Below are 23,821 nucleotides of genomic sequence, written 5' to 3'. Positions count from 1 at the left end.
CCACAGCAACACAGCAGCGCCTCCTCGATGTCCACATATATAGGGCAGGAACACGGGTCACTGGAGTGCTAGCACCGTGTGCTCGACTAGGGTTTCGTGGAGAAGAGAGGCGACAACAGCTAGGGTTTGTGGCGCAAGGGCATTGGCCGCCCACAGCTCCGCCCCTCATTATCCCACTAATGAGCTGTCACGCCGGAGGCCCATTAGGGTTATAATCCTTCTTGGATCAATATTCGGCCCACGCATGATTGCCTCTTAGACATATCACCAACACGTAGTGCTCTCTTCACAATCCAACTTCAACTTGACCCTTATATATTTTAGCTTAAAATTATATTACATTAGATAGAGCCCGGCCTTTACAGCCCGACCCTTAGATCATGCAGACTAAAATTTAAGACCTTTTACCACCTCTAGTTGTATCCAAATACTTGCAAATCTTGATGACGCTGTTGTGAAGCAACAAAGCAAGCAAGCTCGTGCCGTGTCTATGCACGACCCGTGTCGTACTCGTCTAGTCCAGGCAAGCATCTCCGCTTGCAGTATTTCAATGTACTAGGGACAGACAAGCTAAGTGCCCCTGCGCTACTTTCTATTTTTCTTTTAAGGTTATCAAGGACTGTCTCGAAATAAATTTAACTTGTGTGTGCCTCTACACTACTTTCGGCATCAAATTAAATCAATCTTTCTTTCACTGGTGGAAACCAAAGAGCACACAGAGGGAAAGAATGAAAGGGTGAGCTGCGTGCATTTCAGCCGACAAACTGAAGTTGCTAATAAGTCACCTTTATGCATCGGGCAAACGGGGTCTATGAATTGATGACTACTCCCTCCGTCCCTCGTCCGTCCCTCATCCCGTGAAGAGTGCAATTCTAGCTTTTTTTAATAAATTAGTGAAGGTGGCAAATGACCTCAAATACTCCCGTAACTGGTGGAACCACCGTTTGGTTTGTTGTAGCCGGCCTTAAATCACGGTGGAGCTATCTGGAGAAAAGAGCGCTAAAAAAATGAAACATGTGCACATATTCATGGCAGCCTGGTGTTCTTCATTGGCCACAGGCTGCTCCAACATTGGCTCGACCACAGCCACTGAAGACCCATCTACGGCAGCCACCTCCTGCTCCACGGCAATAGGCCAATCCTCCTCCAGCGTCTCCGGCACCACTAATACGGCATCCTGCGAGATGGGGACATCACCTTCGCTATGTTGCATCTCCGATTCAGGGCAGAACATGGCAGGGTCAAACCCAAAACCTTGGTCCCTCCGTATCAGCAATGTAGAACTGACTGTTGAAGTCCACGCCCAGGCGAGAGGTCGTTGTCAGACCCGGAACTACGGGATTGTGTACATAACATAGTTCATACAGGAATAGGGGATAGGACATGTCCCATACCTTATCTTTATTGTACTCTACTCGCATGCGAAATAGAACTAGTCGATATAGAAGGAAGCTACTCGAGTTGTACTCGAGTAAGATTCCTAAGCTAGTGCCGGACTAGGATTCATGTAACCCTATCCTCCAGGATATATAAGGGTGGGCAGGGACCCCCTTAAAACATCATCAATACCCAAGGCAATACAAACCACCAAACAAGATGTAGGGTATTACGCATATCGCGGCCTGAACCTGTCTAAACCTTGTGTTGCTTGCACCTTCAAGTTCCTGATCTCGGCGACATCCTACCTAAAACTCACCACCTTGGGTATACCCCTCGGTGGGCAGGCGGTAAAACACCGACAGCTGGTGCGCGAGGTAGGGGAGCGCATCGAAGATCCACCAGCGAACTCGATGGCATCATTCAAGTTCACCAGTGCCGTGCTCCCCGAGGGCACGGCGCGGGCGATTTCTGCCGACTCACCATTGACGTCATGAAGCCGAAAACTCTCGCAGCAAATTTTCACAGCGAGCTCGACGAGTTTGTCGACAATCTCGATGACTTGTTGACCCATGGCTCCACCAGGAAGATCGAGGAGGAGTTCATTTTCAACGCGACTCCACCCCGTGCTGCAACAACCACGCTCAGATCGGACTCGCTCCAATCTGAGGACTTGCATAGCCGATCACGACTCGGTCCATGCAATTCGGCCACTGAACCTCAGGAGGCCAACAATTCCGAGTCCCTCTCCGCATTGGAAAAGGACTTGGACTTTTTACTCCAAATCGGGAAACCCGAAGCCACGGCACGTCGGGGGGCTGCGGGTCGCCTTGGTGACGATGGTCTGATGATCACCTCCACCCCAGAAGGTCGTTTCGTGCATTGGAAGGGCATGAAACTCTCCGATCTACTCAAAGATGAAGACTGACTCGTGGCACACCTCGAGCCCTTGCCTTTTCAGGAGGGCAAGCCATTAGCCACCACGGAAGAAGAATCGACCGAGCTAGTCGGAGCAAGCTCCAATGAACTCATATCACGCCAAGTGTTGATGGCAGAAGAGGGGGAGGATGATGGCCTCTCACCCAACGAAACACTTGACAAGATATCCAAAGATGAGGCCATAGCCAACGCCGGCGACGAAAACAACACTGAGCGTGAGGCACGAAGGGCCAGGAACAGAGCCCGCGCAGTCCGGCGAAAGAGGGTCAACGAGCGCATACAATCTATGCATCGTGAATTGGATGCCGAATTCGCCGTCGTGAGCGAGCGGGGCTTCAGAACCCCCATGGCTAGCATCACCAGGGTAACCGCCATACTCGAACGCAGCAACGATCCAAACCTGCGCCAAGCACTTCGCTATGCACAGAGAGCATGGATCCAGCTCGATCGACAAAACTCGGCATCAGCCATCGGAGAAGAACACATGGGCGAAAGCCGCAGCCAGGCTAACAGTCGAACGGAAGGCGGCCGTCCTCAACATCAACGAAGCAATAACAACGACAACGCTCGTGGAAGTCAAGCCACTGGCGGGAGGCAGCAGCCACCTCCAGGAGGCAAGCCGCGACAACCTAATCATCCCAACCATCGGAATCCTTAAGACTTACCCATTGAAGACCTGCGCTAGAAAATCAATGAATGATGCGACGCGCGATTCATAATTGATTCCAGACGCAGAGAGCGCGAAGTAGCCGATCCAGAAGGTACCGACTGCAGTGATCGCTTTCTAGCGTTCACAGCATGGTTCAACAGTTACAAGTACCCTGAGGGCTTCAAGCCAATTGGGATCACCAAGTACGATGGCAAACAAGCTCCTCAGCAATGGCTACGATGTTATCTACCGCCATAGAAGTCGCAGGAGGCTCCAACACCACCAAGGTCGTCTACTTCCCGATGACTTTGGACCCTGCACCGCTCATATGGCCGGAGAGCCTTAGCAACAACTCGATCGACTCCTGGGAGGGGCTCAAGAAAGTCTTCATCGACAACTTCTAGGGGGCGATCACCCGCGCGGGCATCTATAGAGACTTTGGGTGAAACATACCAAAAACTGTTGTAGGACTTCGTGACATGATGCACGATTGGTCCGAGCAAGAGGAGAAGATGCGTGAACGGTTCACGAGGCGCAACGACAACAACCGAGGCGCATAAACGACAACCGTACCAACAACAGCCAGCAGGACTACTAGGGTTTATCCCGAAAGCGCAAGCCAGTTGACCTCATCGTGGCTGTGGATTGTCCTCCGCGAGGCAGGAAGACAACAACGCAGGAGCAATTCGAAAAGCTCTTGCAGAAGAAATGCCCATAGCATCCAGGTGTCAATCATGCGGCAATCGATTGCTACAACCTCTGGAGGACATTCAGCAATCCCAGCAATGACGAGAAGAACAAGTCAATGGATAAAGAGCCCGAAGAGGACGACCAAGGGGACAAATCGTACAATTGCATTTTTCCAAACAGGCTAGATCCGCTGGATCGGATTCAATCTAACTTGTTTGACGGGCTCACTTGAGGAGCTATATCGACTACTCCTAGAGCCAATGCACTTGGGGTAGTATTGACTACTTGCTACGAGCATGATAGTCGTCGCGATGATGATCGCGTTTTTCCAAACAGGCTAGATCCGCTCGATCGGATTCAATCTAACTTGTTTGACGGGCTCACTTGAGGAGCTATATCGACTACTCCCAGAGTCGTTGCACTCGGGGTAGTATTGACTACTTGCTACGAGCATGATAGTCATTGCGATCAGGATCGCGTACTCCGAATAGGTTAGATCCGCTCGATCGGATTCAATCTAACTTGTTTGACGGGCTCACTTGAGGAGCTATATCGACTACTCTCAGAGTCGCTGCATCGGGGGTAGTGTCTACTACTTAGCCTATGAACGTGGATGGCAATCCAGAAATCACAAGGCAACGATAGTATAGACATCACTGACAGATATATTACAAGGAGAAGAATACTTGTCTTTATAATAACTCAATCCTGTTCTATACTCTCTACTATTTTTTCAGCTACAGGCCTGGCCTCTAGAAGGTACTCGCTGAACTGCTCTTCAAAGCAGTCCGCAGCTACACCCTATGCGAGTACCTCTAGTCGAGCCTTAGGCCAAAACGATTTTACAAGACCTAAGGCATGGCTAACATATATTGTGGAGGCCTCGGCAACGAAGCTGAGGACTTTCTGCGGAGCTCCGCGAAGTCGCTCCAGCAGGGATCGCCCGTCTGCTGCGCCATCTTCCAAGGGATCCACCACTTCAACCAGCTATCGGGCGGCCACCCTTAGGTCCTCCAACTCTTTCTAGCGCTATTCCTTCTCTTCACCCAGCGTCATGATCTGCTAAAGGCAATCGACAAACTACTTCTCAGTATCAGCGATCATCTTCTGCAGCTTCTCGATATTATCTGTATGATGATACAGCATATTCTTTATGTTAGTAAGTAACTCTTCTTTATAAGCTAAGAGTTTCTTAAGCTTTGCGGTGAAGACAGTGTTTCAGAACACAAGACCAACTGCTAGAGAAAGTACTCGAGTGAGGAAAGGACTTGCCTTGATGCGCTTTTTTCTGCTCCTTGAGCTGTTCTTGGAGCTCAGAGTTGGACTTCTCAATATTATGGATGTCGTTCTTGAGCAGCCATGTTGCTCGTGTCCGCTCCTGCTTCAGCTTGTCGAGCTCTTTGCAAAGATTGATGTTCTTTCGGATTTCTTCCTCGATGCGTCGATCCTTCGCTTGGAGCTCCCGGAGGCCACTCTCGACTGCCTTCAGCTTCTCAGATTTTTCTTGAGAGCGTCTGGCCACATCCTGTATAAGGGGGAAGACTGAGAAGACAAAACAACTTAACAAAGCATAATGGCAGAAGAGCAGTCATACCTTACCAGGGTAAACCTGTACATCTTCTTGGAGATCTTCTGGAAATACCTCATGTTGTCAACCGAGAGGAGAGGATCATCCAACAGATCATTGGTGACAATGTTCTCGAGTCCTCTCCCAGGCATCAATAGAGTTCCAGAGTTGCAAGAAGTACCCGCAGCCTCTTCAGTTGATGGCTGCGGGGAACCTGCAAGTCGAAAAACGTTCAATAAACGAAGCCTACGATCTAAGAAGTTAGCCGCAGGGGGTCAGACACTTACCTGTGCCTTCTGCAAGAGCGGCATCGGTGGCCTCAACTTGCTCACCACCACCAGCACTGGATTCGATTTCCTGGGGCTCGGGAGGTGGTGGGTCGGGCAGAGTCGCGTCCTCATTCCCGGGTGGCAGCAGTTGTGCGCTTTCTGCTTCAGGCTGTCCTGCTGGCGGCTCAGGGGCTAGAGTAGCCGAGATAGGCTCTGGCTCATCCAACCCCAAAGCAGACGAAGTCCTAACAAAGCAGAATCAGATATATCATCAAAAAAGTCGAAAGAGCAGAAGATACATTATGAACAAGGAGCTGCACTCACAGAGAGGATTTCTTCATGGCGGGCTTCTTAAGCCTTAGTACACGTGGTTTTACAACCACGGTATTCATTACTGGTGGCGGGGTCACACCAGCCGAGGGCGCGAGATGCCCCGGCGAGGTACCCGCCACGGCAATGGTCATGACCCTGCAGAAGCAGTCGACAGGTCCATCCCAGCAGTTTCTGCAAAACCACCTGCCGGAACATCATCCCCAGCAAATGCGGTCCCGACCACCTTTCGGCACTTGGGGTCGGGAGGAGAAGAAGAAGGACAGCAACAAAAACAAAGTAAGCATCCAACAACCACAAGACTTGACAATTCCACAAGACGGCGGTCCCATACCTGGTGGATTCGACTATGTTCGCTTTGCACTTGCGTACCACCCGACGACCCCGAGGGACCGATGGCAAGGCTTCTACCAACTCCACAGATGATCCGGAGGAGTTGTTCTTGTTTGCCTTCCCTTCAGCTGCCTTCTCCGCCAGGGGGATCTCGCTCTCGGTTGTCTCGCCGCTGGGCATATCATCAGACGATTGAGCCCTTTTCACTTCGGCTGTGGCGCTGGGGAGAAGGTGGTACGGTCGGGGGACGTCGGATTGTGGCGGATAACTCCGATACAATGCCGTGTGTCCCTGCAGAGGATTCTTAGTTAGCGGAAGTTCGAGAACAACAGAAAGTATTCCAAGTAGTCGAAAGCTTACCGGCTCTGGAGGATTTTGTGCGGAGAACAGCTCCGGGATGTAGGGAACCGTGTTCACATCGGTTGAGATGATGGAGCTCAAGCCCGTAGAAATAAAGAAGGCCACGGAAGAAGGAACAGGTGGGAGGGCCAAACCACGTTCAGCGAAATGGTAGAATGGGATGATTTCGTCTACATTCTCCATGGGAAGAGATTGGCGAAAAGAAGGCGCCAGTTGACGGGATCTTTCCCTTGAAGCAAACCCTCAGAAATAAGATTCAGGAGGTCGTTATTGGAGCACTTACTATAAGTCCACTCCCCGGAAGGCGGCTGCGATTCCTTCCCCTTCCCATCCTTCTTGTTGGATCTCTCAGGCGCCATTTCAGATCTGTTTGTCACGAGCCGCTTTACTCGCATGCGCTCGGGGGCTGCAGAGAAGGGGTGGACAGATTTGGCTAGCTTGGGACTTGTCAAAGGAGGTGAAGGCGAAGCACGGATCTGATTGGGGACTCGGAAATTACTCGGCTGATTGAAGATTGGAAGCACGGGTTTTACCCTAAGTTACCGCGGGGTTAAATAACCATCGGCCGGATATAGGTTTACTTTTCCAAAGTTGAAGAGTCGTCACAGGAAATATCCGGAAGATGAGGGGTTATTTGGTGGATTTTTAGATAAATTATTTGATTAACCATTTTTTCAGGGTTAATTGTCTCGAAAAAAGGGGTTTTACAAATTCCAAATCTAACTTCTATCATCTGTACCATCACACAAATATTTTCCAAGGGAACATTTTTTTCACTACATGCAACGACCATTGGATCCTTTTTTTCAAGCCTGAGAGATTTGGATTCAAGACTCGGGGGCTGCGGGATACGTGGCATCGACTACTTATTTTTCAAATATATTCAAAGAGTAAGCAAGGAAGATTCAAGACTAATGTGACCCTCAGCCTGATTCTTCGATTCAACCTAAGGCTCGGGGGCTACTCCATATGGAGTGCGATTTTCCATCGCACCCCATACCAAAGAAGTAATTCGGAGCATGAGCACATCATAGCTTCGATGCAGCTAAGGAAGTACTCGAAGAAGAACTTCAAGATGGAGCTTCAAAAGAAGCCGAAGACTACTTCGGAAGTACTCGAGGAGCCTGCAGTACTCAGCTACGAAGAGCTCGGGGGCTTGTTAGACCCAGGACTACGGGACTGTGTAAATAATGTAGTTCATACAGGAATAGGGGATAGGACATGTCCTATACCTTATATGTGTTGTACTCTACTCGCATACGAAGTAAAACTAGTCGATATAGAAGAAAGCTACTCGAGTTGTACTCGAGTAAGATTTCTAAGCTAATATCGGACTAGGATTCATGTAAAACACCGACAGTCGTCCATCGTAAGGGGCCTCCGGTCTGGCCACCTTGGCCATGCACCCGGTGCCTCCAGCGGGGCGCGCCCCTAATCCGCCCGGAGCTGCCACGATCGGGCTGGCTCGAGTGGCCGTCGGTACTCCCGCCAGATTCGGAACCATCGCTCACCACCATGAGCAGAGAGGGGTGGCGCACGGGATTCATAGCGAGGGCGGCGGTCAGTCAGGAACTCCGAGCGGTGGATGAGATGAGAGGGCGATGGGAAAGGTACAGATGTGCGGTCGGTGGAGCCGATGCCGCGTCGAGACCATGCGGGTTGGATAACTACTCGGTGGTGGGTCCCACTTTTTCCAGGATTGTATTTTTTGTTGGGATTTTTGTCAAATCCAGAATTGCACTCTTCACGGGACGGAAAGAGTATGAATTAAGAAGGAAGCAGAGCTCGAACTGGGTGTCAAAGTATCTCAAAGTGTTAAAAGTTATCTCTTGTGCTCAAAGTGTCTCTGGTGCATCATTATTTTGTAATTTAGAGATGATCTTTATGTGGATGTTATGTTCATTGAACCCTTTTTTACCCACAGACAAGTATTGGACCATCTGCATTTTTTTCCCCGACACAAGTAGATCAACATGAAGTTACTCAAGCCAGGCCAGCTGAAATGAACAATAAAAAGCCTTTTCTTATTACTTTCACCTTTTTATTTCAGAATGAAGAGGGTCGACGTCTGCTTTCGATCGTCAATCCCTCACAAAGGGGCAACATCAAAGTACATACAAAGAACAAAAAAAAAGGAGAAAAAGATGTGTGGGGGAGTGAGATCAACAGACCTCCGATCATGGAGCCTACCACAAATCACAGAACAGATAAGCTTCACACTGACATGACCAAGATCTACGATGGTGCGGCGCAACTGAGGAGAACGAAGAGGATGGAGTCATTAGGTAGGCACTAAACCAACCCCCCCCCCCCCAATCGCAAGATCACAGAATCTTGAGATAGGGCCCCTCCCCTCCCTATCTTATCCAGGTGAAGATAAACTGAGAAACTTGTATGGTTGGATTGGAATCGTTGGGTACTGGGTGTGCAGGTTTATGTGTGTGTATGTACATCGTTTGTTTGGAGTTGTAGGGTTCTTAGCCATGTAGCAATGTGGATGTGGGTGAGGAAGACAGGGTCATAAGCAACAACGCAGCCTCCTCCACGCCCATTAGGAGCCTCCGTTTCTGCACCGCCTGCAAGTTGCTGCTCCCGCTGCTGCTGCTGCTACTGTCTTTTACTTCAGTTGTGGCCTCACCATTATGTTGTGATCGCTGCTGCTGCTGCTGCTTGTGGTCTAATCCAAGCTCTTGCCTCCTCTTCTTCCGGTACCGGATCCCGCAAGCATTGCAAAGCGACTGCGAACAGAATTGAGTTAAAAAGTCACATCTGATTTATCTGCAGATAAGTTGCAATTAAGCATCAAATATGTTTTATCCAAAACTGAAAACTCAGCTCTTAGACCGTTTGTCCTCAAAGTTTTTAGGTCTTTCTCTTTGTGAGCAATTCGGTCACCGGAAACTCAATGTTGGAAAGGTGGAGGATAGAAATGAAAAATAATCAAAAGCTAAGAGAATCAAAGTGGATAAAGTATCTTTCTCCCGGCACACCATTGGCTCGGTGGTTAGCACTGTTGCAAGGAACAGCTCACCTAACCAACAAGTTGGAAACCAATTGAATACAGAGAAATGTCAACAAGTCATATTAGCACAATAGACCCTGTCCCCTGTCCCGAATCCTACAAAACGTTTTTGTAACTACAGAGTGCAAAGAGAATCTCATAGTCCCTGTTTGAATTGGTAAAGCACTGAATTCTAATAAAAAGGATAAAACACTTTCATATTTTCACCATCTTACAAAATCTACAATATAAAGTTTTGTAAAAGTAAGTAATATCACCACGGAAATTAATAGATCAGGTGGCATGCAGCTCAATTGCAAACTAGTATCTCAATGGTGCCTATCTCAATTGTCCATTCCAATTTAAACATATATGGCTATAAGAGCGAGAGGAAACTTCGCGGAATAGAACTCCAAAAGCAGGGCGCTTGTCTGGGACTCTCAGAAGATGGTACTGTCAACCTCTTGCATAAGGAATTCAAAAACTTAAAAACCTGGAGCGCACAGGTTAGATTTGGTGGAATGTGGCTCGATCATTAGCTGTATCTGATTAAACATGCTGCTAGTGCTAGAGCGCACAAGTTTGACTAGGTCCTTGCAGCTGCTGCCTCGGTCTCATCGGACTGTATTTGCAGGACAAGCGGAGTCGTCGCGTATCTACAGCTAGGTGTGGATCAAGATCAGCAGCGAAATTCAGCGGCTAGTCATCAGAATCCCCAACCCGATCGGGCCTTATCCTGACGAACAGTACCGAGCAGCGCAAAACAAGAAAGAACAGGGGACACGATGATGATGACGATGAGGATGAACTCACCCTGGGCCCGGTCGGGCCGCTGCGCCACATGGGCGTGGTGGTGGCGCGGCATTCGACGCAGCTCCTCGCGCCTCTCTCCGCCACCACGATCCCGTCGATCTGCAGCAAACATGAAGCGGAGGCGAGGTCGGCCAGAAGATCGCAGGACGCGGCGGCAAGGAGAAGACACAAGAGAAGACGGGTGTACCTCACTGTGATCGGCCGAACCCATCGGCGTCGGCGCCGGCGGCAGCAAAGGACAGGCTCGATCCGTTGCCGGATAGGCGACCGGATCGCTTGGGCAAATTTGGTTCCTGGTATGGTCTCTGGGTTCCTCTGTTTCTGGGAAGCGTGTAGTAGAGAGTAGAGAGTAGTTGCGGGGAAGGGAAGGGGGGGGCTAGAGAAATGAATGAATTCTGATGGGTTGGGCAGCCAGGGAGGGAGGAGAGGCCTACGCATGGATCACGTATGCGAGCGGGAGATAAGCAGGGGACGTGACGTGGCTTTTGCGGCTGGCCAGGGAAAGATTTTGCTTCTAAATTTTGTCTGGTCGGATCTGAAAAAAGCAGGGCCAGCTTCCTGCCATTTTCAGCAAAAATGGACACCCCATGCTACCTGATGAATAAAGGATCGACTTTTTCTTTCACATGAACATGGTAGGAAATCATTTTATCTTGATGACACTGACAAAATATACTGCCAAAACCGTATTTTAAAGTTGTGTGCTAGAGTAAACCGTAACTCCTGCTCCCTCCGTTCTAAATGTAGGTTGTTTTAACTTTTCTAAATTCGTAAATTTTACTATACATCTAAATATAATTATATCTAACCACATAGTAAATGTAACGAATCTAAAAATTCCAAAACGACCAATATTTTAGAAGGAGGGATTATTTGGCTAATGCCAACTCCAGAGCCCTCTGGTAACTGTCTCGCTCAGTCAGCATTAGTACAGCACCTTCACAAGCTTCCAACACAAAATATTGCAACTTTTAGTAAGATTCTTAGGTTCTAGTGTAGCTTCAAAACTTCCATAACCAAATTTAGAACTTTCAACTAGAAGACTTCCACAACTGTTTAAATTTGTGAACCAAGCTAAGTTTCTAATATCATCAACTCAAGAAATTGGCCGATGCCTCAAAATTTCACCTAGGAAAAGCAAACATACAGTAGATGATAGCTTATAAATCAAATGGTATTGTACAATGTTGGTCCTTTTCTTATTCCGTTGATTTTTATTACACTTTAACATCTGCTGAGTTGGTGGTTCTATAAAATTACAGGCCTTGAAGCCAATGTTTCGTTAAATGATTGTAGATGGTGTGTCATGGCCAAGGTATATCTAGTGTCCTCAAGTCAACAAGCCATAAATCAAAGCAGCCCCAATTATGGGATTGATTTGAAAAGGATATATCCATACACACATACATAATTACTTACTAATTCGTTTGTAACCTTGCCAGCCAGCCACCACAAAAAAGAATTTCATACGTGCAAAAGCCCCACTTTGAAAACATTAACGCAAATCCAAAATTCAAAAAGTGTTCTACTTTAATGATACAAAATTTAATTCGATGAACTAATCCGTTAACTCATCCATGGAACACCAGAAAATTATTGTTTCGAGAAAGAAAAGAAAAGGCACCAAGTACCTTGTTATTTTTGTTGTAGTTACACAGCTTAAAATATTGAAGCAATTACAAAGCGTCAAAGTGCAGGACCAAACAGAGTAGACCAGTCAGTAGCCATGATTGGTAAGCCAGCGAGAAGGATGACAGCAGGATGATGTCATGGCTTACCGGTCATCACATTAGCTTGCGGCTCACGCTATCACGAGCTAGGTTTTATACCTTGCATAGACGGTCACTCTTTCATTTAAATAGAACAGAAAGATCTAACCTGTTCTTTTATGTTGGCATGGTAGTCTGGTGCTCTCATTTTTTTTAGAGCTTTGCTTTAACTTGCCGTGTAGCACTTCAATAAACAATTGGGATATACTGTAGAACATGACACCCAAAAAGATAAAAAAAAGGCTCGGTTAAACATAAACGCTAACCAGATTGAGATTATTTTTTGGTACAAATATTCAATTCTGGGAAAGTTTTATTTGGAGACTTCAAGTTTATCTGACTGGCTCAAAATTCTGAATTAATTGAATTACTAGCATCTATAGCTGCAAAATTAAGCGTGGTTTCAAGTTGCTTTGTGCAAGCATGATAGTTGAAGGAATCTATATCATTTTCAGGACCAGTTTTTTGGTTTTTTTTTTTGAAATCCTTCTTGCTAATTCGAGGTTCTTGCTAATTTCTCATTCTTCCACGAGAAACACGAGAGACTGCGAATCTCACCGTCCAATAGAGCGTGTTTGTTCACTTTCCGATCAGCATGACGTCCTATAGTCAACTCCCAGCAGTTCTTGTTTGATTGCTCTATGGAAACCACTAGAGCCTCTCTGTACCTGTGCGAGTATCTCCTCTTCCACCAGGACATATTCTCTTTTATTTTCAGCACATATTCTTCCTAGCAAAGGGCCTTTTCCTCTGAATTATCGCCAGGTGTACTACTATACAGGACTAAGCAGCCGGGATAGGGATACAATACAGCAGACTTTGCAAAACAGTATCTTTTGTGGTGAAAACAAACCCACGCAGCAAATAGAAACATGAGTGCCGTTTTGCAGGTAACAAGTAAAAACTTATTTAAACATACATGTAGGGCAGGAATGCAAGCGCGATCAGAGCATCACGTTCCAAATTTTTTTTGAAACCTGAAAAAAAAAGCGAGTGATTCGAGCACGCGTTGGCAGCTGATCTACATATCCATCAGACCCCACTCCTTTCCGAGACTATACCAACTCCAAGCCAAAACAAGGCTTGAGCAAGAGCCCTCAGCCAAGAGATTTGATACGGCGGCAGGATCCGAAGGGATAAGAGGATAGCAGTCATCATCATCCATTAAGCCCGCGAAGCTTAACCAACAAACTGAACAAAGGCTACAGCTATAGTCCCTCCCTCCACCAGGTCCACCACGCTCCTCACCTTTCAGGTGTATAAAAATATGACATGTTGTATGAAACTCTTCCTCTCATTGATCGGCAGCTGATGTGATGTGATGACCGAGCCGTTTGTACTTTGAAGAGCACAAAAGCAAAGCCATCGCAACGTACAGAGCTCCCAACTGTCAGCCGCCCATATGCGCGCCAATCACCCCAGCACGGGTGGGTCTCGGAGTTTTTCTAAATTCAAGTGATGATTGGGCGGGGAGAAAAGGACATAAGAGATGGGAGATGAAGGTCAATAATGGGCTGGGCACCGTACCAAACGCAGTAGGGTAGGCCAGGGCACATCACATAACACCACCACCTCCCTCCTCTTGGAGCGCTGCCGAATGATGATTAGCACCACGGGAGCATAGGAATCTTCTCAGAAACAGGGAGGATCAACCCTCCCATGATTGGGATCACTCTGGAAAGATGCACCGTGTTCTTCCCTTCAGAAGGTAGTCTGTGCCTGACAAGGGACAAACAGCTTGGGTATAGTTAAACTGCAACGGAAGCTACGGAGAAAGTGGTCACTCTGACGCAAGTGCAACACCAATGTAAAGATCAGAGCATGCATGTTTACCGCAGCCATAGGTGATAGGGATCACTTAACCTACCAGCATTTTTTTTCCTGGTCGATTTTCAGGTAGTGAACATTATCTTTTACAGCACAGCAGACGCCATGAAGCAAACCTTCCTCTTCTCTCCAGAACAGGTTATAAGCTCGTGCCAATTCAAGAGTTTTAACATCGACAACACAAGTGAAAAGATACCCATTTAGTTCTCTCTAGCTCCTCAAATAGAGAGCCTTAGAGTAACTCTAGCAATGGTCCCTAAATCATACCCTCTAAATGCTAAATGGGGGCTGCCTCTATTTTTTGAAGATTTTCAAATATACTTCAACTCCAGCGGTAGCCCTCAATTCTAAGGCTTCATAGAGACCCCCTAGAAATAGAGGGTGGAGAAAGAAATTTGAAAACCTCTCTAAAATAGAGGGCCTAATAGAGGGTCTGCTAGAGTATATCTTTTCTATTTAACCCTCTAAACTTAAAATAGGGGAATGTTAGAGGGTCTGCTGGAGTTGCTCTAAGCTAGAATAGCGGCACAGCTAATTCAGCAAATTCTGGCTCTGCTTTCATTGTGCCCACTGGCCAACCGTTATAGACTGCCTGAATTCAGAATGAAAGGCCCGAATCCAGATAAGCAGGGCAGATTTTGCGAATAAGCATACGACTATCTGTGCAAAAGAACAGTACAAAACATCACTTCAGTGAAAGCATACCAAGATAGGCAGAAGATCATACAGTTTATACCACTACTGATGAGAAGCATACCTTCAGGCTTTACACAAGTCGCAATATCCTGGTCGAGCAAAGAAACTGAAATCAAGAGTGGGATCTTCTGCTAACCCTAATGAAGGATCATCCCCGGGCATGGGCATGGCTATATCTTCCTTTGACCAGTATATCTCGAGCAAACAAGCAGCCATCTCAACTATCCTGCTGTTGTCATGGTTCTGTAGATTCTCAATCTTGTCCAACCAACCATTATCTTCAATCATTTGCGCATACATGTTGACATTGCAACCCCATGGGGACTTCTCGGCCTCCCCAGCCTTCAAGATATTATGAAGGCCCACCAAACAAACCATCAACATACTAGTGTCAGAATAGCTAAGCAAATCACAAAACGCCTTGATGCAACCCTGGCTTACAAGATACCTAGCAAACAAACGTTTTGTTAGTAAAGGAATGGGTAATTGCTTGGATTAACGCATAGAAGCACAAAACATAATAGAGAACAACTAGCATATTTTATCTGATCATGTGTCCCACCACATGCTGCGTTAGCAATTGCTCAAGCAGCAGCTTCATACCTGACACCAAACTCAGCAGTTTGCATCAGATATACCAAAGAACCAACCATGTTCCCGTTGATCACACTCTACAAGCAAAAGAATATATAATAAACCTCTGGAATAATATAAGCAGCGAACAGGAGATCATTTCAAAAATAACATGTTCAGATCAAACAAAATGAAAACTAATATATGGTGAGGTCACTGCTAGAATCCTTAGCATCAGTACCGGACGGGAACCCCCCAATTAGTACCGGTTCCCCCACCCGGTACAGCCTGGACGGTACTAAATTGGCATGTATTTAGTACCGGGCGCAATGGCCGATACTAAATGGCGTATTTAGTACCGGCTGGTAACACTAGCCGATACCAGCCGGTACTAAATGGTGCATTTAGTACCGACTGGTAACACCAGCCGATACTAGCCGGTACTAAACTCATCAGCTACTAGCCGGTACTAAACTCATCAGCTGGTACTAAACTCCTCGCCTTGCAGGGCGGTTGGGGCGGCAGTTTAGTATCGGCTGGTGTTACCAGCCGGTACTAAATTCTTTATTTTTTATTTGTTTTCTTATATTTGTTTTCTTTTCTTTTCCTTTTTAGTTTTCGAATTTGTATTCATATCCGTTTGTCTATAGCTAGCATTCGTATTCGTATCCATATTTGTATTCGTATCTAGTATAGCAAAGACTACATATATATTATTTATATATAATTTATATACACTTTAATATTACAAGTAGCCATATATATATTATATATACAATTTATATACACTTTAATACTACAAGTAGCCACATAAGTTGTTTCTTTACAAGTACTTCAAATATTACTGGTCTTCATCATCGTCCTCGCCCTTGTTTGGATCAAGTTGACCCATGCTTATCCTATGATCGGTATAAAATTCTTGTTTAGGATTTATGATCTCAACCAGCACGTAGAGTGCTTCTTGAATTGCCTTGACTCTTTCCGGTTCGATGAGGTCTTATTTCATTCTCTAAATCTGTCATGTGCAATCATCATTATTTTAAATCAATACGTGTACGAAATAAAATGAAAGAAATTGTTATTAATTTTCCATTGAGGAACACTTTGGATCAGCAATTTAAGGCAATGGAATAGGCCTTCATATTTTTTTTAATAAAGAACTATAATGACGAAATGATATTACTTTTACAAAATACCAAACTCTAAATAAATGCATTCTTAACAATATGCTCCTATTCTCAACATCCAACACAATTTAGTCAACAAAACATAAATTCCATTCAAACAAACACAAATATCCCAACAACAAACATGCAACTTAAAAATTCATGCAACAACACAATGGTCTTCAACCATCCTTTGGTGGGAAAGCAGAATGCTCTGACGGATTTTTTGCTGGCGCAGAAGAAGATGGCGGAGATGGAACCTCTAGGTTTGGTGGTGATGGAGTGTAACGCCTCAATAGGTCCTCAAGATCAAAAGGAGGTTCCTCTCCCTTGCAACATATTTTTCATATTCTTTTTCCAAATAACGGAGCTGTGCTCTCACCCAAGCTCCCGGTTTCTTCGACTTCTCATGAGAGCCTACTGGAGTTTTGCCCTTCCCTCAAGACGAACAACGATCACCCCCACCGGCCCCACTCCCTCCAGCAGCAGAAGCCATATTGATTGGAAAACACTTCTATTTTTGAAAATACGGCGAAACAGTATTAGTATTATGAAGGATCAAATTTCATTTATATCATCATATTCTATTTTATTTTTTAAATTTCACACTAAAATATTAACATAATGAAGGATGAAATTTGATAATAAAATTAAAAGATCCAAATATCCATCACACACCATGAGTAATTGAAAGGTCTACATTAACCATTACATAACATGATTAATTAAAAGGTCCAAAATACCGAATAAGCTATATGCTAATACAAACTACTCACGAGACCTATTGACCGATGCCTCGTGAACCGCCTCAAGAACTCTCGACACCGAGCGGTCAATTTCTGCCATCCCCGAAGCTTCGCGCCTTGCATTATATTGAGCCATCAGCACGCGATCATCATCCGTATGCAGCTCGACATCTATTCACGCTCAACTTTGCGCCTTGCATTACATAGCGTGAGGCAATCAAATGCTTTCAGGGCGGAACTCAAGGCAATGTCCAGTGCGTCTCAAATGATTGCGTACTGACGCCCGAGCGGATGCATGACACTCCAATGCGTCATGTTACAAAACTGTTTCTATGGATTAAAAATTAATTACTCATCACCACACATATTTGAATAAATATTTAACATATAATGAAGGATGAAATTTGATAATAAAATATTAGCATGATCAAAAAAGTTATGGATGTAGTTGCAAAACTATTTCTATGGATTAAACAAAATTAAGAATCAACAATAATAGCACACTTGGAAATACGCCTAGCCAATAAAACCACCTGAACAATATTATTAGCATAATGATATATACACATATCACATGAAAATAATTTTAAAAAATCACTCTACATTTGCCACATGCAAACTATCCAAAAAAATCTTCTCTCAAATTCAAGTCATCGCTTCTATATATCTCAAATGAATGAATAAATCAAAAAATCATGCTCATTGTCACTAATTCTAAAAATCACAAATTTCTCTTATTATAAAGCATGAAATGAAGCATAAAGACCATCAAAGAAGAGACGATGAAGATGCTAACCTTTTGGGCACTTGGATGAGTGAAATCCTCATAAATCTTGAGAAAAATAGGCAGCACCTCCTTTCTAAAATTCCATGGAGAAGAAGAAGCTAGCCCGAGCACGGTCAAATGGTTGGCTCGGGCTCACCAAGGAAGAAAGGTGCTGATATATAGAAGGCAGATTAGTACTGGTTGGTGGCTCCAGCCGGTACTACATCTCTCAACTTAGTACCAGCCGGTACTAAGTTGCCGCAAGAGGGGGTCTAGCCGTTGCCCCCCGCGTCTCTAGAGCAGTTTAGTACCAGCTGGTGGCTCTACTCGGTACTAAATGCCTCCCCGGGGCACTGTTCTTATGGTCCGGTACTAAATGTGCGAGTTAGTACCGGTTGAAAGACAGCCAGTACTAATGGTCACAGACGAATGGTCACTTATCTGGTAGTGGGTATAATATGCTAATCTGTGTGATTCTGACTTTTTAGAACTAAAAGGTTTATTCCCAATACGAGGATATATTACACAGCTACAAAAAGGATATCAGTTTTTAGATCTATATCTTGTACCACCATCCCTATCCATTTGCAGTATAGCAATATGTTGGTTCAAAGTTTAAAACCTGAATCTGCTCCTTGTTTCCAGCCATGATATTGGAGATGATTCCACAAACTTCACGTTTTATGCCTTTATTTTGATCTGTCATCATAAAATTCAAAAGATAGGGAAGTGCTTGATGATCAATGATACACTGCAGAGCAAGGTGAACCATTAATAAGAGGGAAAAGAAAAAACACAACATAGGTTAATCAACAAAAAACAAAACAAAAGAAGGAAAAATAAATCAGCGGATTACAAATGGCAACACCATAATTATATTTGGGAGGTACACGTACACATATGTAAGCTTCCAATTTTAAAACAGATAGAAGTTGGATGAACATAACATAAATTTTAGGAGGAAATGGTCAAATGGAAACAGATGCACATGTGATTGCTAAAACAAGTTTTTTCTGGCACAAGAAAATATGGAAAAAGTTTTCATAATTATCACCACTCTACTGCTTTAACGTGAAGGAGGTTAACATAAGTACATAACAGTGAATAAATCAAGCGGAGGTGATTATTTAAACTTCAAATTTGATTAAATACCATAACATATACAACGCAAATGTTAATATCATCACCGAAACTACAAAACCAGACATTCTACACCAGCGAACTAACGAAACCGTGCAAATTACCCCCAGGCCAAAACCACCCCGGTTTTGCTACGACGTGGCAGCTACTTTTTTATGTAACCACTGAAAATTACCGAATTGCCCCTTATCCTCTCTACTGGTCTCTGCTCCTCTTCCCGGCCACCACGCGCCATCATGCGTCGGCCGTTGCTGGCCTCAGCGGCAGCGCTGTGCCTACCACACCTTCTTGTGGCGGCGGCCTCGGTCTCCTCCTCCGCGATGGTGGCGCTGTACCCGCCGCACCTCCTCGTGGCATCGTCCCCAGCCTCCTCCTCCGCCTGCATGCGTCGGCGCCATCGCGTGGCCGTGGACGATTACCACGACAGGACTCCGACCCGCCGTCGCCGGCTGCCGTCGGGGGGCGGTGCCCGTGCTCCTCCTCCTCCACCTTATTGGTCGTGCTGTGGTGGCAATCCGTGAACCGGAAGCTGGGTGCGGGTGCGGAGAAGGGGGAGCGTGAGGGCGACGAGGGGGAGTCCGCGGTGGCGCGTGGGGAGTCCACAGCGGCGCAGGTGGACGCGGGAGAGGAGTTAGCTGCGGCGCGGGTGGACGTGGCGGAGGAGTGTGCGGTGCTGCGGGAGGCTGCGGTGGCCGCACAGTCCACGGCATCGGCGCTGCGATGGCCGCACAATCCACGGAATTGGCGCTGTGGACCGAGGTCGAGGAGGAGCGCCTCACCGCTGCTACCGCCACCAGTGACACCATGGCCGCGATGCTCCGCCTACAGCGCGAGAAGGGCGAGGTCCAGATGGAGCTCCGCCAGTTCTGCCGCTTCGCCGATGAGAAGATGGCGCTTGACGCTGCCGAGATTAGCCAGCTCCGTGCGCTCCTTGCCGCGAGGAGGTGCCAACACATTTAGGCAGAGGAGGAGGCCGAGGACGCCGCCGTGAGGAGGTGCGGCGGGCATAGCGCCGCCGTCGTGGAGGAGGAGGCCGAGGACGCCGCCATGAGGAGGTGCGGCGGACACAGTGCCGCGGCCGCGGCTGTGCAGGCGCATGGTGGCGGGGAAGAGGTGCAGAGATGAGAGGAAGAGAGGATAAGGGGCAATTTGGTAATTTTCGGTGGCCACGTGAGAAAACAGCTGCCATGTCATAACAAAACCGGGGTGGTTTCAGCTTGAGGGGGTAATTCGTATGGTTTCGTTAGTTTGCTGGTGTAGTATATCTAGTTTTGTAGTTTCGGATTTAAAAGCGGACCATCATGATAGTTCAAGGTTGAAAAAAAGGACTTTTCCCTTTCTAAATGCATGTAATATCAATAACACCACAATATACACATTAGCAACTCAATGTTACTGGGACATCAGACATACAACATGAAAATATTTGTTAGAAAATAATGAATACCTGAATCTGGTCCCTACTGACCATGTTACCAATGACATGCAGCGTAGGAACGAGCACCGAAGGCGAAGAGTGGCTAAGGGCCTGTTTGGGACTGCTCTGCTTCACAAATCGCAGCTTAGCTTCATGAACTTCACAGCAGAGCAGCTTAGCTTTGAAGTTGCAGAGTTTTTAAAAGTATTTGGCTAGCAGACCAACTTCAGCTTCAAAAAAAATTGGATTGGAAAAGTCCCTTATGCCCTTGAACAATGTATGAGAGGATTTCATTTACGATGTACATTCCTCCCGCGCCGCCCCTGCCCGCGCCGCCACTCCCAGCGCCTCCCCTGCTTCCTCCCGTGACGGCCGCGCCCTGGGCCGCGAGGCCCGCGCCAGCCGCGCCACCCGCGCCCCCCGCGCCGTGGCCGCCCGCGCCGCCCCTGCCAGCCGCTCCCACCCTCCCCCGCCACGCCCCCGCGCCGTGGCCGCCCGCGCCCCTGCCAGCCGCGCCGCCCATGCCCCCCGCGCCGTGGCCACCCGCGCCCCTGCCAGCCGCGCCGCCCGCGCCGCCCCTGCCAGCCGCTCCCGCCGGCGTCCGCACCCCCCGCGCCGTGGACCCCTGCGCCCCTGCCAGCCGCGCTCCCCGCGCCCGCCGCGCCCCCCGCGCCGTGGCCGGCTGTGCCCCCCGTGCCGTGGCCCCCCGCGCCGCCCGCGCCCCCCGCCCGCCCCCCGCCGGTGGACATGGCCTGCAGGTTTTGAGGGATGGGAGCGGACCGAGGGAGGAAGATGGTGGGGAGGGGCGCGGGTGGGATAGACGATAGAAAGAAAAACGTTTCAGGTGTGTAATCAGTGGCATTGGTGGGTAATTTTCCCCCAACTTCACGAGGGAGTTCAAAATGACTACTCGTGAAGTACCCTTTTGGCTGCTTCATGGATTTCGTGAAGTTGGGACCAACTTCACATTTTTTGGTGAAGCTGAGCTGGTGAAGCTGAGAGTGTTTGGCTACAGTTTCGCGAAGCGAAGTCGGATTTGGTGAAGTGAAGCAGTCCCAAACAGGCCCTAAATAAAAAAATTTAGTAGCTTGAGAACCAGTTTTTCTTTTTGTTAATGCTCAAAGTAAAAACGAAAAACAAAAAAAAGGAGAAAAACTTACCTAAGGAGCTCAACAAGCTGAGGGCCTGCTCCAGCTTCAATCAAACTTGGATATTGTCAACACTACCATCAGACAAGTAAGAGAGTGCCCTGCAGGAATTACTTAGGACCTCATCATCTTGAGAGTGAATGAGCTGTCGCAATATTGGGAGTGCCGACTTCCTGCTCAATCACAACCCAATCAACCAAATTAGCAATAAAACAGCATATACAGCCACTATGAAAGTAGAGCACCACCGTACATGCACAAAGCTGAGCTCGGACAAACCATGGAAGATGTTTGCGAGGGCCCAGCTCGCCTTCTGCAGCATTGAGAGTTTGGCATGTCCAGAGAGCTGGTGAAGCACCGGGAAGAGTGCACCATGTGGAAGCACCACGTCACGGCATATTGTGGTGTTACTAGCCAAGATTCCCAGGGCCAATACAACCTACAAAATTATAAGAAATGATCCATTTGTAATAATTACTTATGATACTAATAATATGAAAAGTATGAGCATTACAAACTTCAATGGTTTGATTGTTTCCGTGCCTGTTCACGGACATCCTCGCTTCGTGAAATGAGAAGCTCCACAAAGATGGGCACGGCAATAGTTTCCTATGCTGTGCCGGAAGCTATAGTGGTGAGGAGCCGCTCTACCTCAAACTGCAGCCACAAGAAAATCAGAAAAAAAATGTTCAAAAATGTCTCAAAGTGGGTTAACCAATAACAGAAGTCAATGTGAAATAGAACAGATAACATTGTGATCAACAAGTAACTCGATCCACACACTAAAGCTTGCAAAGCGACAACCGTACAACCTATTTGACGTTTTAAGTATACTTCTCATTTGAACACAGAGTAAATCCCATTTTCAGCACTGTGCAAGTGCAATTTCAAAAGGCCAACAAAGAAATCTTAAAATATGGTTCCTATCAAAGCCACAGTCATGTTATTCTGACCTGGAGCTCAGGGCAGTCCTCCCTATAAAGGGCAGTCCTCCCTATAAAGCAACTGTATAAAGCCAGGCAACAGTCCAGAGCTGACCACCTCGATCTATCGAGGGTTCTCTTAGTGTTACATGAACACATTGCTAACGATCAGAGCAGCTTAACACAAAAATCAATCGCAATTTGGACATGCGAGTTACTGGAATTTGGTGGCCCCGTCAGAGGTTGCTTTCATAGCCACTGTCTTCAAGATACATGTAGTCGAACCGGTTACTGGAATTGGTTACTGGAATTATAGGCTTAAGGTCCCCTTCAGAAGTTGCTTTCATAACCATTGTCTGTCGGAGCGGTTACTGGAATTGTGGGCTTAAGGTCCCCTTGGAATTGTGGGCTTAAGGTCCCCTTCAAAAGTTGCTTTCATAGCCTCTGTCTTCAAGAGATAAGTAGTTGAAGTTGTTACTGGAATCAATTGTTGGCCGTACGAACTTTTGAAGTCGATTTCTGGATTGTGAGTGCAGTTGCTTTTACGTGGTGCATTTAGTTGATAGGTTCCGCTAATCAGGTTCAAACGGAATGACCACTCAATCGGAGATATCCTGATCAATGGTCATGCAGTTCGGTTGTGATAGGGTTCCTAGCAAAGTCGTGTGACGGGTGCGTCCTTGTTAGCCCGACAGAACAAAAGAGTTTGGATTTGCTTCTCACTTTACTTTTAGGAGAAAAAAATGTGACTTTAGTTCCTTGATCAAGCAATAAACAAAAGGGATTTTTGGGTTTAGGTGCAGAGAAACCCTTGTTTCGAAAATGCTATTCCAAAACAATGGTTACACACACAAATTCCCTAAAAAAGCCTTGAAGAAAAACTCCTCAGATCGGGTTTTAGTTCTTTTGCATTTCATCCGAGTAGTTTGGTTGCCTCCCTTCGTGGTCCTTCTTCTTGACGCTTTTGAGTGGTGGGGCTCCCAGGGCCTTGCGGAGGTTATGGCACTCAAAGGCAGAGTGAATGCTGTTCGGATGCCACGGGCAACGCCCATGGAGAGTCCTCTTGAAGCGTTCTTGCGAGGTGGAGGTCTTCTTACTTCGAGTTGGTCGTTCCGTGGTTGCATCAAGGGCGTTCGGCTTGCGCTTCCGGGTTGAATTGAAGTAGTCTTGAGGGATGTGGAAATTGGTGGGACTATAGGCTTCTACCTCGACATGTTGTTACTGTCGGGCGATGATAATATTGTGAGCGTCCCGGCCAATATTAATGATGTTGTAGAGATCGGTCATAGAGAAGTCGTAGAGGTTGCTGGGCTAGTGCTGTT

At 46.8% G+C, this 23,821-nt stretch overlaps 1 protein-coding gene and 1 pseudogene across 1 annotated transcript; both read right to left on the bottom strand.

Annotated features, from left to right (window-relative positions):
* Positions 1 to 8,512: 8,512 nt before the first annotated feature.
* On the bottom strand, positions 8,513 to 10,759 carry LOC112891664 (GATA transcription factor 23-like). Its single transcript, XM_025958578.1, has 3 exons — positions 10,516 to 10,759; positions 10,329 to 10,427; positions 8,513 to 9,252 (listed from the first exon to the last, which is right to left on the bottom strand). Exons 1-3 carry the CDS (start codon positions 10,537 to 10,539, stop codon positions 8,992 to 8,994), a joined length of 384 nt encoding a protein of 127 aa, XP_025814363.1. The 5' UTR covers positions 10,540 to 10,759; the 3' UTR covers positions 8,513 to 8,991.
* A 2,446-nt stretch (positions 10,760 to 13,205) lies between these two features.
* On the bottom strand, positions 13,206 to 22,852 carry LOC112892635 (annotated as a pseudogene).
* Positions 22,853 to 23,821: the final 969 nt, after the last annotated feature.

Source organism: Panicum hallii, chromosome 5, assembly GCF_002211085.1.
Source record: "Panicum hallii strain FIL2 chromosome 5, PHallii_v3.1, whole genome shotgun sequence".
NCBI lineage: Eukaryota > Viridiplantae > Streptophyta > Magnoliopsida > Poales > Poaceae > Panicum > Panicum hallii.
The sequence above is the reverse complement of the archived record's forward strand: the minus strand, read 5'-3'. Positions and strand labels throughout refer to the sequence as shown.

What these genes read in the sequence shown, in the direction of transcription:
- LOC112891664 (XM_025958578.1), bottom strand. Translation starts at nt 10,539, where the DNA reads ATGGGTTCGGCCGATCACAGTGAG. An exon ending in GTTCGGCCGATCACAGTGAG is followed by an intron (nt 10,428 to 10,515) that starts GTACACCCGTCT and finishes TGTTTGCTGCAG; the next exon opens with ATCGACGGGATCGTGGTGGC. An exon ending in GCGGCCCGACCGGGCCCAGG is followed by an intron (nt 9,253 to 10,328) that starts GTGAGTTCATCC and finishes TTCTGTTCGCAG; the next exon opens with TCGCTTTGCAATGCTTGCGG.